The sequence below is a fragment of the Macaca nemestrina genome, chromosome 5 (genome assembly GCF_043159975.1).
Source record: "Macaca nemestrina isolate mMacNem1 chromosome 5, mMacNem.hap1, whole genome shotgun sequence".
Taxonomy (NCBI): Eukaryota; Metazoa; Chordata; class Mammalia; order Primates; family Cercopithecidae; genus Macaca; species Macaca nemestrina.
The window spans coordinates 145,466,901-145,481,191 of NC_092129.1; the positions used below are offsets into that span (position 1 = coordinate 145,466,901).

Sequence of the window (14,291 nt, forward strand, 5' to 3'; positions counted from 1 at the left end):
AGAAATGGAGACAAATGAAATTAAACCAACAAAGCAGCAGAACCATGTAATTAAATGTATGTAATATTATGAAGAGAGATAGAGAGATTTCACATCAGTGAAAAGATGGTGTATCATTTATAAATGGTGTCGAAATATTAGCTATGCAACTGGAATAGTAACTATAAATCTCAGTTCTCACCATACAAGAAAATAAATCAGTAATGGAATTTAGAAAGTTAAATGTTAAAACCACCAGAATATTAGAAGAAAACATGGGAGAGTATTTTTGTAATCTTTTTTTTTTTTTGACAGAGTCTCACTCTGTCACCCAGGTTAGAGTGCAGTGGCGTGATCTCGGCTCACTGCAACCTCTGCCTCCTGGATTCAAGCGATTTTCCTGCCTCAGCCTCCCGAGTAGCTGGGAAAACAGGCAGCCACCACCATGCCCAGCTAATTCGTGTATTTTTGGTAGAGACGGGGTTTTGCCATGTTGACCAGATTGGTCTCGAACTCCTGGTCTCAGGTAATCCACCTGCCTCAGCCTCCCAAAGTGCTGGGATTACAGGCGTGAGCCACCGCGCCCAGCCAGTATTTTTGTAATCTTGAGGTGGGGAAGGAAAGAGTTCCTAAGCAAGATACCAAATCCAAAAATCCTCAAGGAGAAGCTGCTTCCTTCAGAGGCTTCATCACAGTTTGCAATTATCTGGTGACTTGTTTGTGAGCCTCCCTACCAGACAGGAGTTGCCACAAGGGCAGGCCATGTCTATCTCCTTGTCTATCTCCTACACATAGTGACAGCTCAATAAATACTTGTTGGACAGATCTGACTGCATAAAAATTAGTAAGTTCTACATAAAGAGACACAATTAGCAAAGTTAAGAGATAAATAATGGTCTGGGGAAAATATTAGGTTGGACTATATAAAATCCCCATGTTGGAGGGTAAAAAATGGTTGAGTATTAACAATTTATATGATTCAACCTAATATTTTTAACACATAGCAGATGAAGGATGAATTTATCTAATATACAAAAAGCTCTTACAAAACAAGACACGTCAATAATCCATTAGAAAAAACAGGTTAATGATTAAAGCAGCAGACCACAAAAGAAAATGATAATACAGATGAGAAAAGATACATAGTATCACTGACCAGAAAGTAGGAACAAAAACTGAAACAAACCATGATCTATCTGCTAGACAGGTAAAATACACTAGACTTCATCCATACACAGGTTTTGCTAAGGAGGTGAGGAAAAGTGCATCCACACATTCGTGGCTGGAGTACAAACTGGTATAAACATTTTTGGATTATAATTTAGTAGTACCTATTTGGCATGCTTTTAGGATTAGTCATTTCACTTCTAGGACTCTTTCAGAGAAATACGTATTTTAACAAGTGCACAAGAAAATATGTACAAGGATATTCACTGCAATGTTACTTACAACAGCTAAAAAGTGTAGGCAACTTAGGCCGGGCACAGTGGCTCACGCCTGTAATCCCAGCACTTTGTGAGGCTGAGACGGGCAGATCACAAGGTCAGGAGATCGAGACCATCCTGGCTAACATGGTGAAATCCAGTCTCTACTAAAAAATACAAAAAATTAGCCGTGCGTGGTGGTGGGCACCTGTAGTCCCAGCTACTCGGGAGGCTGAGGCAGGAGAATGGTGTGAACCTGGGAGGCGGAGCTTGCAGTGAGCCGATATCACGCCACTGCACTCCAGCCTGGGCAACAGAGCAAGACTCCATCTCAAAAAAAAAAAAAAAAAAAAAAAAACTGTAGGCAACTTAAATGTCCTTCTAGAGAAGAAAACTTAAATAAACTGGTTAAGCCTTATTACAGAAATAATGGAATTGATGAAAATAATGAAGTGGATCTGTATGTTCAGGCTTGGAAAGCTTGCTGTATGACATTTTTAAATGAACACAAGCAAAATATAGAAAAGTATGAATAGCTTGATTTCATTTTTCTGAACCCAGTAAAGAAAAACAATGCATGCAGCTCCATCCATACATAGGAAACGGTCTGGAAGAACACATAACAATAGGTTAACAACTGTAGTTATCTTGGGGGTGTGTGCGTGTGTGTTGTAACACTTCTATATATATATATTTTTTATTATACTTTAAGTTCTGGAATACATGTGTAGGACATGCAGGTTTGTTACACAGGTACACACATGCCATGGTGGTCTGCTGCACCCATAAACCTGTCATCTACATTATGTATTTCCCCTAATGCTATCTCTCCCCTAGGCCCCCAACCCCCAACAGGCCCCAATATGTTATGTTCCCCCTCCCTGTGTCCATGTGTTCTCATTGTTCAACTCCCACCTATGAGTGAGAACATGCGGTGTTTAGTTTTCTGTTCCTGTGTTAGTTTGTTGAGAATGATGGTTTCCAGCTTCATCCATGTCCCTGCAAAGGACATGAACTCATTCTTTTTATGGCTGCATAGTATTCCATGGTCTAAATGTGTCACATTTTCTTTATCCAGTCTATCATTGATGGGCATTTAGGTTGGTTCCAAGTCTTTGCTATTGTGAACAGTGTTGCAATAAACATACACGGGCATGTATCTTTATAGTAGAATGTTGTTTTGATTTTTTAAATAAGCATACTTCTACTACAATTTTTTTTTTTTTAAAAGATGAGCAATAAGAAAGGTGCTGCCTGCTTTAGAGCATTGAATATAATTGGTGAAGCCATTAGAAGTCCAAGGACAAGGACTGAAGTTGAGATTCCACCAAGTCATATAAAGAGCACAGGTATTAAGACCAAAATACCTAGGTTTGAGTTTGAGAAGCTCATTAGACCCCTGAGTCTTGGATTTTTCACCTTATAAAATGGCTTGATACGTCTACCTTAAACAGACATTGGGCCCTAGTAAAGGAAATCAGGTATGTCCAAGATCTTTGCAAATAGTGAAGTACTTTAAAAACCAGGGTAATGTTGCTTCTTGGCCAGAAAAACAAGGGCTACAACTACAAACTCCTAGGGAAAGAGAGATGGATGGGAGCTGGAGGATTAGGAGAGACAGCCAAGTATAATATGCAGCTCTGATTTGGACCCTGATTCAAACTGTTAAATAGATTTATGAATACGACTGTATAGTAGATTACATAAAGGAGCTATTACTACTTTTTAGATGTGATAACTGCATTGTGGCTTTGTGTTTTAAAAAATGTCTTTGGCCAGGTGCAGCAGCTCACACCTGTAATCCCAGCACTTTGGGAGGCTGAGGCGGACAAATGGCTTGAGTCCAGGAGTTCAGGACCAGCCTGGGCAACATAGCGAAACCCTGTCTCTACAAAAAATACAAAAATTAGTCAGGCATGGTGGTGCGAGCCTGTAGTCCCAGCTACTCTGGAGGCTGAAGTGGGAGGATTGTTTGAGCCCAGGAGACGGAGGTTGCAGTGAGCTGAGATCGTGCCACTGCACTCCAGTCTGGGCGACAGAGTGAGACTGTCTCAAAAAACAAACCAAAAATTATGTATGTGTGTGTACATACATATATACCTTTCAGAGATACATATAAAAACATTTATGCATAAAATGATATGATGTTTGATATTGAGATTTGCCTCAAAATAATTCACAATGGTGAGGGAGTAGAGAATGGATACAGGTTTAGATAAAACAAGACTGGGATCAGGCATGGTGGCTCACGCCTGTAATCCCAACACTTTGGGAGGCTGAGGCAGGAGGACGCTTGAGCTCAGGGGTTCAAGACAAGCCTGGGCAACGTGGCAAAAACTTATCTCTACAAAAAATACAAAAAATTGGCCAAATGTGATGGCACTCCCCTGTAGTCCCAATTATTCGGGATGCTGAGGTGAGAGGATCACTTGAACCAGCAGGTTGAGGCTACAGTGAGCCATGATCATGCCACTGCACTCCAGCCTGGGTGACAGAGTAAGACCCTGTCTCAATCAATTAATCAACAAATAAATAATACTTTATTATTTATTATTATTTTTTGAGATGGAGTCTCCCTCTGTTGCTCAGGCAGGAGTACAACGGCGCGATCTCAGCTCACTGCGACCTCTGCCTCCTGGGTTCAAGCAATTCTCCTGCATCAGCCTCTCCAGTAGCTAGGATTACAGGTACATGCCACCACACCCTGCTAATTAGTAAATAATACTTTATTATTAAAAAATGCTATTTACTGAATCATCTGAGCCTTCAGCAAGTCATAATCTTTTTGCTACTGGAGGATCTTGCCTCAATGCTGATGGCTGCTGACTGTCAGGGTGGTGGTTGCTAAAGGCTGGGCTGGTTGTGACAATTTCTTAAGACAGTAATGAAGTTGGCCACATTGATTGACTTTTCCTTTCACAAAAGATTTCTCTGTAGCATGTGATTCTGTTTGACAGCATTTTACCCACAGTAGAACTTCTTTCAAAATTAAATCAGTCTCTTGCCTGCCACCATGTAAGACATGACTCTGCTCCTCATTTGTCTTCTGCTATGATTGTGAGGCCTCCCCAGCCATGTGGAACTTTGGCTGGGGAACAGACCAGGGAATCAATGGCTTTGGAGAGGAGCCAAGAATTAAATCTCAGCTAATGAACCTTATTCAGTCTGTAAGAATTTTGATGAGAGTGCCATTGATAATAGTAAACTCAACTGCAATTGTGTTTCTCTTATTATTTGGATGAGTATCAGTGGAGGAAATGGCGACTCAGAAGACATGCCAGCAGAAGTTATTACCTCAGTCATTACTGGAAATCTTAGCTGGCTGACCTTGCACTTGAAAAGAATGTAACGGTGAAAATAAAACCAGACTTTCTATTTATCTGAAAAAAACAAAAAAAATTAAAAAATGAAGTCAATCTGGCCAGGTGTGGTAGCTCACTCCTATACTCTCAGGACTTTGGGAGGTCAAGGCAGGACTGCTTGAGGTCAGGAATTCAAGACCAGCCTGGGCAACACAATGAGAACCTCATCTCTACAAAAAATTTAAAAATTAGCTGGGTGTGGTGGCGCACAGCTGTAGTCCCAGCTACTCAGGAGGCTGAGGCAGGAGGATCACTTGAGCCCAGGAGTTTGAGATTAGTTTGAGCTATGATTACACCACTGCACTCCAGCCTGGGCAAAAGAGTGGGACCCTGTCTCCAAATAAATAAATAAATAACATTTTTAAAAAAATTGGAGTCAACCTTCTCAAATCCTGCCACTGCTTTACTAATTGAGTTTACATAATATTCTAAATCCTTTGTTGTCATTTCAAATGTTCATAGCATCTTCACCAGGAGTAGATTCCATCTCAAGAAAGTATGTCAGCTATAGCTTTACTAAATTACTAAATATATCTCTTAAATAATAAGACTCAGAAGTTGAAATGACTCCTTGATCCACAGGCTGCAGAACAGACATTGTGTTAGCAGGTATGAAAACATTAATCTCCTTGTACATCTCCATCAGAGCTCTCAGGTGTCTAGGTTCATTGTCAATGGACAGTGCTATTTTGAAAGAAATCTTTTTTTGTGAGCAAGAGGTCTCAACAGTGGCCTTAAAATATTCAATAAACCATGCTATAAACAGATGTGCTGTCATCCAAGCTTTATTGTTCCACTTATAAAGCACAGGCAGAGTATATTTTGCATAATTCTTAAGGGCTCTAGGGTTTTTGGAATGGTAAGTGAGCACGGGCTTCAATTTAAAGTCACCAGCTGCCTTAGTCCCTAACAAGAGAGCCAGTCTGTCCTTCGAAGCCAGACTCTGACTACTCCTCTCTAGCTATGAAAGTCCTAGATAGCAGGCTGGTCATAGTGGTTACTACATACTTGTAATCCCAACTACTCAGGAGGCCAAGACGGGAGGATCACTTGAACCAGGAATTCAAGACCAGCCTGGGCAACATACTAAGACCCCCTCTCTACAAAAATTGTTTTTATAAAGTTAGCCAGGTGTGGTGGGTGTGCATCTGCAGTTCTAGCTACTCAGGGGGCAGGAGGATGGCTTTAGTCAGAGTATAACGTTACAGTGTGCTATGATCATGCTACTGTCTCTTAAAAAAATAATTAAATTTAAAAAAGAAAGTCCTGGATGGCATCTTTTTCCAATAGAAGGCTGTTTTGTCTATACTGAAAATCTGCTGTTTAGTGTACCGCCTTCATCAATGATCTTAGCTAGATCTTCCAGATAATTTGCTGCAGCTTCTCCATCAGCACTTGTTGCTTCACCCTGCACTTTTTGTTATGGAGATGGCTTCTTTCCTTAAACTTCATGAAAACCAACTTTGCTAGCTTCAAACTTTTATTCTGCAGCTTACTCACCTCTCTTAGCCTCTATGGAAGTGAAAAAAGTTAAGGCCTTGCTCTGGGTTAAGCTCAGGATTTAGGGAATGTTGTGGCTGGTTTGATCTTCTATCCAGAACACTAAAACTTTCTCCATATCAGCAATAAGGCTATTTTGCTCTCATATTATTTGTGTGTTCACTGGAGTAGCACTTCTAATTCCTTCAAGAACTTTTCCTTTGCTCACAATTTGGCATACTGGCACAAGAGGCATAGCTTTCAGCCTGGCTCAGCTTTTGACCTGCCTTCTTCATTAAGCTTAATCACTTATAGCTTTTGATTTAAAGCGAGAGACATGTAACTTCCTTTCCCTTGAACATTTACAAGCCATTGCAGAGTTATTAATTGACCTAATTTGAATATTGTTGTGTCTCAGGGAATAGGTAGGTCCAAGGAGAGGGAGATGAGGAAGGATCAGCTGGTGGAGCAATCAGAACACACACAACATTTATAAATTAAGTTCACTGTCTTATATTGGAGGCAGTTCATGGCACCCTGAAATAATTACAACAATAACATCAAAGTTCGCTGATCACAGATGACCATGACAGATATAATAATAATGAAAAGTTAAAAATACTGTGAGAATTACCAGAATGTGACACAGAGACACAAAGTGAACACATGCTTTTGAAAAGTGGCACTGATAGACTTGCTCAATGCAGGGTTGCCACAAATCTTCAATTTATAAAAATGCAATATCTACAAAGCTCAATAAAACAAGATATGCCTGTACCAAGATTAGAAAGCAGTCATATCTATCACAGAAAGGCACACTGCTTGATGGGGTTGAGGTAGTAATGGGATGGGCACCTAAAGAAAGTGAAGACAGGCTTGGAACAAAATATAAATACAAAAAACAAAGCTAACAAGATAATTAAATATCTAATCAGAACTACAGCTGCTGAGGATTATTTTTAACTGGCACAACACTGTTAGCAAGATTTCATGACAGCATTTAGACTTCAAATGTAAATTAATGAATGGGTTAATACCATCCTAGGCTCATTCTTCAATACTATTTTAGAAAATTATTACTGCAAGAAGCAACTAAAAAATCCCAACAGATCAGCTAAACTGCTCTCTTGATAAAATTATACAACACAGTAGAATTATGCTGCTTCCAAAAGTTGGTCTATTAAGGCGGGGGGGTGGGGGGAAGATGTAAAAAGTCCTCTAGAAAAAGCCTTCTTAGTCAGTTGCCTTAGTTTTCCAAGATTGCCTCATGAAAGACCTCTCATCCCTTTGAGCCCCATTGGAAAACCTGGATAGGATAGACCAAGTGAGACATTTCTTATGCTGTCCTCTCCAAAGGGCTCCACTCTCACCCATTTCTCATCACCCAACCCCCTAACCCCTCCAAATGGCTTCCTCCAAAAACCACAATCATCCACCACCCTCAGAGTCTAAAGAAAATGATTTTAGTCCTAGCTCTGCCTCTAATAAGGAGACAGAGAATCTCAAAACTTCTCAGTGAAATGAGGGATTACGTGAATGGCTTTCTAAGATCCCTTTCGATGTTCTTATTCCTACATGAGGTTCTCCTTACCTAAGGAAACAAAGCATCAGGCCGTGGCAGATGGGTTTTCCTGTGACTCTCTCAGCAGAAGTGATTAAGGAAACCAAAACAGAGACACAGGATCCTCAACTCCTTTAAGACTCTGCTTAACTTAGGCTGGCCGGCAGAGGCTGGGACTACAAGAAAACCTAACTGCTGCCATGAAATCAAATATCTTTCTAAAGTGACAAGAACCCAGTGGGGTGAGAGGTGAAGAAGGAGTGGGGAGAAATCAAGGTCTTGGAGTTCTCCTTGGCCCATTCCATCACTTCCTGTATGTGCTGGGTTCTGGTGCCACAACCTTTTGTCCTCTGCATGTCCACATCCTGCTCCTAAGATATAGCAAGTGAACTGGAGTGTGCAGGCCTGATGTCCAATCTAAAATTGCAGTTTACATGGATGAGAGCCTGAGTCGGAAACAAGTTCAAAATAATCCTAAAATAATCTCAAATAAACCATAAAACTACAAAACATATCAATGTGGTCATTCTTGTGACAAAGCAGATCTTTTTAGGTGAGATCTGTGACCATCTTAAGAGATAAATTCCAGGCAGCAATCGCTGTTAAAAGTAGTTTTAGCTGTGTATTCCAAAGGCACTATCTATTTTCTAGCAAGACATACCCACTGGCTGGACTCTTGGGAAAAACAAACAGACAGACGGCAGATAAGAAAGAGCAATAGCTTGTTCAACTTGGTACTAATGCTTCTTACCCACATATTCTGAGAGGAAGACGACAAAGAATGGAGTGACCAGGTCATTAATTCCCTGGACATACCCACTGGCAGGGTGGCGGATGGCCCAAATAAATAGAATTCTTTCAAAGATCTAGGAAAATGAGAAAGAAAGACACGAGTGTTAAATCATGGGGACACACTCCCTCCCTCCGTTTACCTACTTCACTATTTACCTCTGGGTTGGTGTAGAATGTTTAGGAAAATTTTAAAATACTGTGGGATAAAGAAGTATATAAATGCAGAAAGTTTCTAATACACTAATTGTTTTCAAGTAGGGGTAGATACTTCTTGCTCTTTATTCATTTTTTCATTATCTGGTCACCATAATAGGAAATTGGGAAAAGGAAAGAATTGCAACCCAAATGACTTAGAAAACATTTGGGATGAATGCTATTAATTCAGGCCACCACATTCTCATCTGTAGATACTGTTTTCTATTTCCAAGAGCAAGATATCAGAACATCCTAGTTCTGATGCTTTTTTCTAAATTTTTTTTTGTCATTATAGGATTTAGAGAGGAAATACCTTCTCTACTACCCTCTACTCTCCCTGCTGAGAAGAAAGGAGGTCTAGATTTAATTCTAACCCAGCCTGACTAGGACCAAGCGACAGACTGCACATTGCAGGAAGTCACTTCACATATCAGGATACAACTCAGACATCTGCTAAGGATAGGAAGTTAAACAAAATCCTATGGACTCCTACAGCTGGGTATTTGAGAACAGAGAAACCAGCCAGGGCCCCCATGGGAAAGACCCTGGAGTTTAGCATATTAGCCACAAGAAGCCAGAGGCCTAGGCTGGGGACAAAGGAAAGATCTCTATGGTCCCTTTACAGAATCATGCCCTGTACCACTCAACTATACTCTCCTTGCTTTCATTAGGCCCTCTGAGTTTCTCCCCACCTTCTCTCAACCTGATGATACCCATTGCCTGGTTTCATTCTGTTGACCACAACTCCTGAGTCTGACACATTCTTGAGACTGGTTTTGACTGGGCTGCCTCATGTCTCTGTGAACCACACCAGAGAGATGACAGAGGTGATGGTGAATACATGCAGATGATAGGGTAGGAGATTAGAAAGCACGTGGACTCAGGAGAATCTCAGCCAATCACCTCAGCATCAGAATGAAGAGGCCCTCTCAAGCAGGTGCAAGGGAGAAAAACCTCCCAGGGAGACCAATAAACAGGAAATGGTTATATGGTTTTTGGAGATGGTTATCTAGTGTAGGAGGGACATAGAGAATCTAGAGACATATAAAGGATGCTCCCCAGCCCCTCTGTCATAGATAGTTGTGTCTACAGCTGGCAAACAGAGCTGAGAAACGGTTTCCTTCACTGTCAACACTGCTGCCTTCACAGGCAGTGAGAACAAAGCCCTCCCTCGAAGGGAGCTGGCCTCTCTGCCTTCACTAGACCTACCCATTTGCTTTGTGCGGTTGAGGAAAAGGCACAGCAACCTCAATTGCATTCAGCCCAACACTCTAATGGGAGCATTCTTATACTCTATTTCCTCTCTGTTGCTAAATGACCCCTCTATCTTGAAAACACAGCCAAAGCTAGAACCATCATTTTCAGGAAAATCTCAAGAATTCCCTGGCTCACTCTCTTTGTATTTCTTGTGACCTGGGTCTGTCTAGATGCCTCTGTTAAAAAGCTCCTCCAGGTTGGTCTTTCCAAAGGACTTAGAAGGGCTTCTACTCCATAGGATCAGCTCCTTGTAAATACTCATATCCTTGGTGCCTGGCTGTAACAATGGCCAAGTACATGGAAGCTAGCTGTTCAGAATCAGGAGACCTGCAATCATCCTCTCTAGTAAGGGTGGGACAACATAGACACACTCACACGGTCAAAGTGAAGTGGTCAAAGAGATGGAAACTGAAGAGCACCAAGCCTGGTAATCAGGGGAGACCATGGGATGCTCACTGTAGAAAAAGTCTGGGATAATCCTGCCTTATAGAGAGGAGTAGATAGGAGAACCCCTGGAGGTTTTCCTATGTCTCTTCTACTAGTGTGGGTAATTTCTACATACTATAGTCAATTCTCAGGTATCTTTCAGGTTTTCAAAGCAAGCCTTTCCGTATTCAGTGTTACTTAGTTCTTTACTTCTTGGTTGGCATTTTTACTAGACTGGATGGTGGCTCACGCCTTGTAATTCCAGCATTTTGAGAGGAAAAGCAGTAAGAGTGCTTGAGGCCAGGGGTTCAAGACCAATCCTGGGCAACAAAGCAAGACCCCATCTTTACAAAAAATTATGAGAAAAAAATTAGCCAGGTGTGGTGGTGCATGATTGTAGCCCCAGCTACCTGGGAGGCTGAGGCAGGAGGACTGCTTGAGCCCAGGAGGTAGAGGCTGCAGTGAGCTATGATCACACCATTGCACTCTAACCTGGGTGATAGAGTGAGACCCTGTCTCTTAAAAAGTTAAAATAAAAAAAAATTAAAAAGATGACTGTAGCCTGCTAGATGAAATGGTAATTCAGGAAAAATTGGAAAGAATAAAGTTTGAGTTCCCATATTGTATTCAGGATGCACTACTAAGAGAAGCCACCAGCCCCCAACCTTTTTTTTTTTTTTTTTTGAGATAGGATCTTGCTCTGTCACTCAGGCTAGAGTGCAATGGCACGATCATGGCTTATTGCAGCTTTGACCACCTGGGCTCAAGAGATCCTCCCTCCTCAACCTCCCAAATAGCACAGGCACAGTAGCACAGGCACATACCACCATGCCTGGCTAATTCTGTAACTTTTTTGAGACAGTCTCGCTATGTTACCCAGACTGGTCTCAAACTCCTGGGCTCAGGCTGGTCTCAAACTCGTGGGCTCAAGCAATCCCTCTGGCCTTGGCCTCCCAAAGTGCTGGGATTATAGGAGTGAGTCACCATGCCTGGCTGAGAAGCCTTTTAAACTGACTACTTTCCCCATCTCCAAATTTAGAGTAAGCATGCACAGGTAAAAGAAAAGTCTCTGAACATCTCCAAGTTAAAATGAGGAATAAGCAGTGCTGACCATGGAAAACTGTATGGGAGGATAAAGGGATCGTGAATGGGTTTTTAGCTTCCTATGAGCTGAATCTTATAGTTAAAATAATGGTGTTACCTTCAAAATCTTATTTATGCTATGGGTAAGACATGAGGGACCCCACCAGTGGAGACATCTATATTTAAACAAAATTATAAATACAACCCAAAGTCAAATAGAAATTATTTTCAGCATTTTAACCACCATCCCTCTCTATTATGAGAATGGCAAGTTCTGTTAAAAGAGCACTAACACTTAGTGTCCTGGCTACTGTAAAGTTGCAAAGGAAATCCCTAATCTTAAGAAGTTTATAGTTACTGCTTGAGTCAAAACATAATAGTCCCACTGACACCTTCCATGTACTTCAATAACTTGTTAGGTCTCAAAACATAACTACTAATCCCACTTCTAAATATATACCCAAAAGAATTTAAAACAGAGACTCAAACAGATAGTCACATACCCATACTAGCAGTAGCATTACTCACAATAGCCAAAATGTGAAAGCAACCCATGTGTCCACTGACAGATGAAGAGCTCAACAGTATGTGTTACATATGCACAACGGAATATTATTCAGCCTTAAAAAAGGAAGGAAATTCACACATGCAACAACAGGCATGAATCTTGAAGATATTATGCTAAGTGAAATAAGCCAGTCACAAAAGGACAAATATTTTATGATTCCACTTATTTGAGCTACCTGGAGTAGTCAAATTCTTAGAGACAAATAGAATGGAGGCTGCTGGGGAAGGGAGTTAATATTTAAAGGGTACAGAGTTTCAGTTTGGGAAGATGAAAAATGTTCTGGAAGTGGATGGTGATGGTCATACAACAATGTGATTGTACCTAATGCCACCGAGCTGTACACTAAAAAATGGTTAACATAGCAAATTTTATATTATGTATATTTTACCACAATTTAAAAAATCACTACTTCCAGCTTGATAAAGTAGAGCAAATACAGGAATAGGAATTCTAAGATGTGGGTTCTTCATTCTGCCACCAGGTAGACTCGAAATTCTGAGCAAGTTCCTTAGCCTTTCAAAGTGTTATTCCGCTCACAGATTTGTTATGAAGATGAAATGAGAATGCATGAAACCGTGCTCTAAAGGAACCAAAGCTGCATATATGAACATAAGGTACTATTATGATTAGCCGCAAACCTGTAAACAGGTGCCACAGAACTATGCAGGGAGAAGCGCCAAAGAACATTAAGTAATTCCCTCACCTCCTGTACAAGTGGTTGCTGGAACAACGGAATGAGAGGATTCGTCCTTGGAATGTCAATGTGAATCTGAAAAAGAGAGGGCATGTCCAAAAACACAAATGCCAGTTTGTTCTTTTTTTTGTTGTTGAGACAAAGTCTCACTCTTGTCCCCCAGGCTAGAGTGTAATTGGCACTATCTCGGCTCACCGCAACCTCCGCTTCCAGGGTTCAAGCGATTCTCCTGTCTCAGCCTCCCAAGTAGCTGGGATTACAGGTATCTGTCCCTATGCCTGGCTAATTTTTGTATTTTTAGTAGAGACGGGGTTTCACCATGTTGGCGTAGCTGGTCTCGAACTCCTGACCTCAGATGACCCACTCGCCTCGGCCTCCCAAAGTGCTGGGATTACACGTGTGAGCCACCGTGCTCTGTCCAGTTTGTTCTTTTGACAAGTTTTTTTTTTTTTTTTTTTTTTAAAGAAATGGGAATCAAAGTAGTAAGAAAACACAGTTTATCTTCAGAAAGAAGTGACTGACACAGAAAAAAAATCTAGTTATACCTACCTGCCCATATGGAACATGTTTCCATGATAACAGTAGTTTATTAGGAAACCGCCCAAAAGAAACCACTTAAGTCAAATGGCAATAGGCTTCACAGCCTGAGGGTTTTTTCTTATTGCTCTGAAGTCTGTTTCACTCTGGGCTGGCATGTATGTAGCAGGTATGATCCAAGTAGGTACCCCTCTTTCAGAATCTTACTCATCGACAGTTCCTAAGAACTAGAAGAGCTCAGAAAGCTGCATAAATGTCCTAAAATAGGGAACCAGAGATGAACTTGTTTATGAAGTCATGACGTGTAAGAAGTGGGGAAGGGCCAGGGGCAATGGCTCACGTCTGTAATCCCAGCACTTTGGGAGGCCGAGGCGGGTGGATCACTTGAGGTCAGGAGTTTGAGACCAGCCTGGCCAACATGATGAAACCCCATCTGCACTAAAAATACACAAATTAGGGCTGGGTGCGGTGGCTCACACCTGTAATCCCAGCACTTTGGGAGGCTGAGGTGGGTGGATCACCTGAGGTCAGGAGTTCGAGACCAGCCTGGCCAACATGGCAAAACCCTGTCTCTACTAAAATTACAAAAATTAGCTGGGTATGGTGGTGTGCGCCTGTAATCCCAGCTACCCAGGAGGCTGAGGCAGGAGAATTGGTGGAACCTGGGTGACAGAGACTGGTGTGAGCCGAGATTGCACCACTGCACTCCAGCCTAGGTGACAAAACAAGACTCCGTCTCAAAAAAAATAAACAAAATATTAGCCGGGCCTGGTGGCGCATGCCTATAATCCTAGCTACTCGGGAAGCTGAGAGGCAGGAGAATCACTTGAACCCAGGAGGCGAAGGCTGCAGTAAGCCAAGATCACGCCACTGCACTCCAGCCCGGACCACAGAGCAAGACTCCATCTCAAAAAAAAAAAAGTGGGGAAGGACC

General features: G+C 41.6%; 1 protein-coding gene across 1 annotated transcript in view; it reads right to left on the reverse strand.

Moving 5' to 3' along the window:
• LOC105474541 (TBC1 domain family member 22B) overlaps positions 1–14,291 on the reverse strand; it is a 75,625-nt gene that overhangs the window by 34,179 nt on the left and 27,155 nt on the right. The window contains exons 7-8 of the mRNA XM_011729313.3: positions 12,830–12,895; positions 8,557–8,671 (exon numbers count right to left, since the gene is read on the reverse strand). Coding sequence (XP_011727615.1) covers positions 8,557–8,671; positions 12,830–12,895 — 181 coding nt within the window. The remainder of the gene's footprint in view (positions 1–8,556; positions 8,672–12,829; positions 12,896–14,291) is intronic.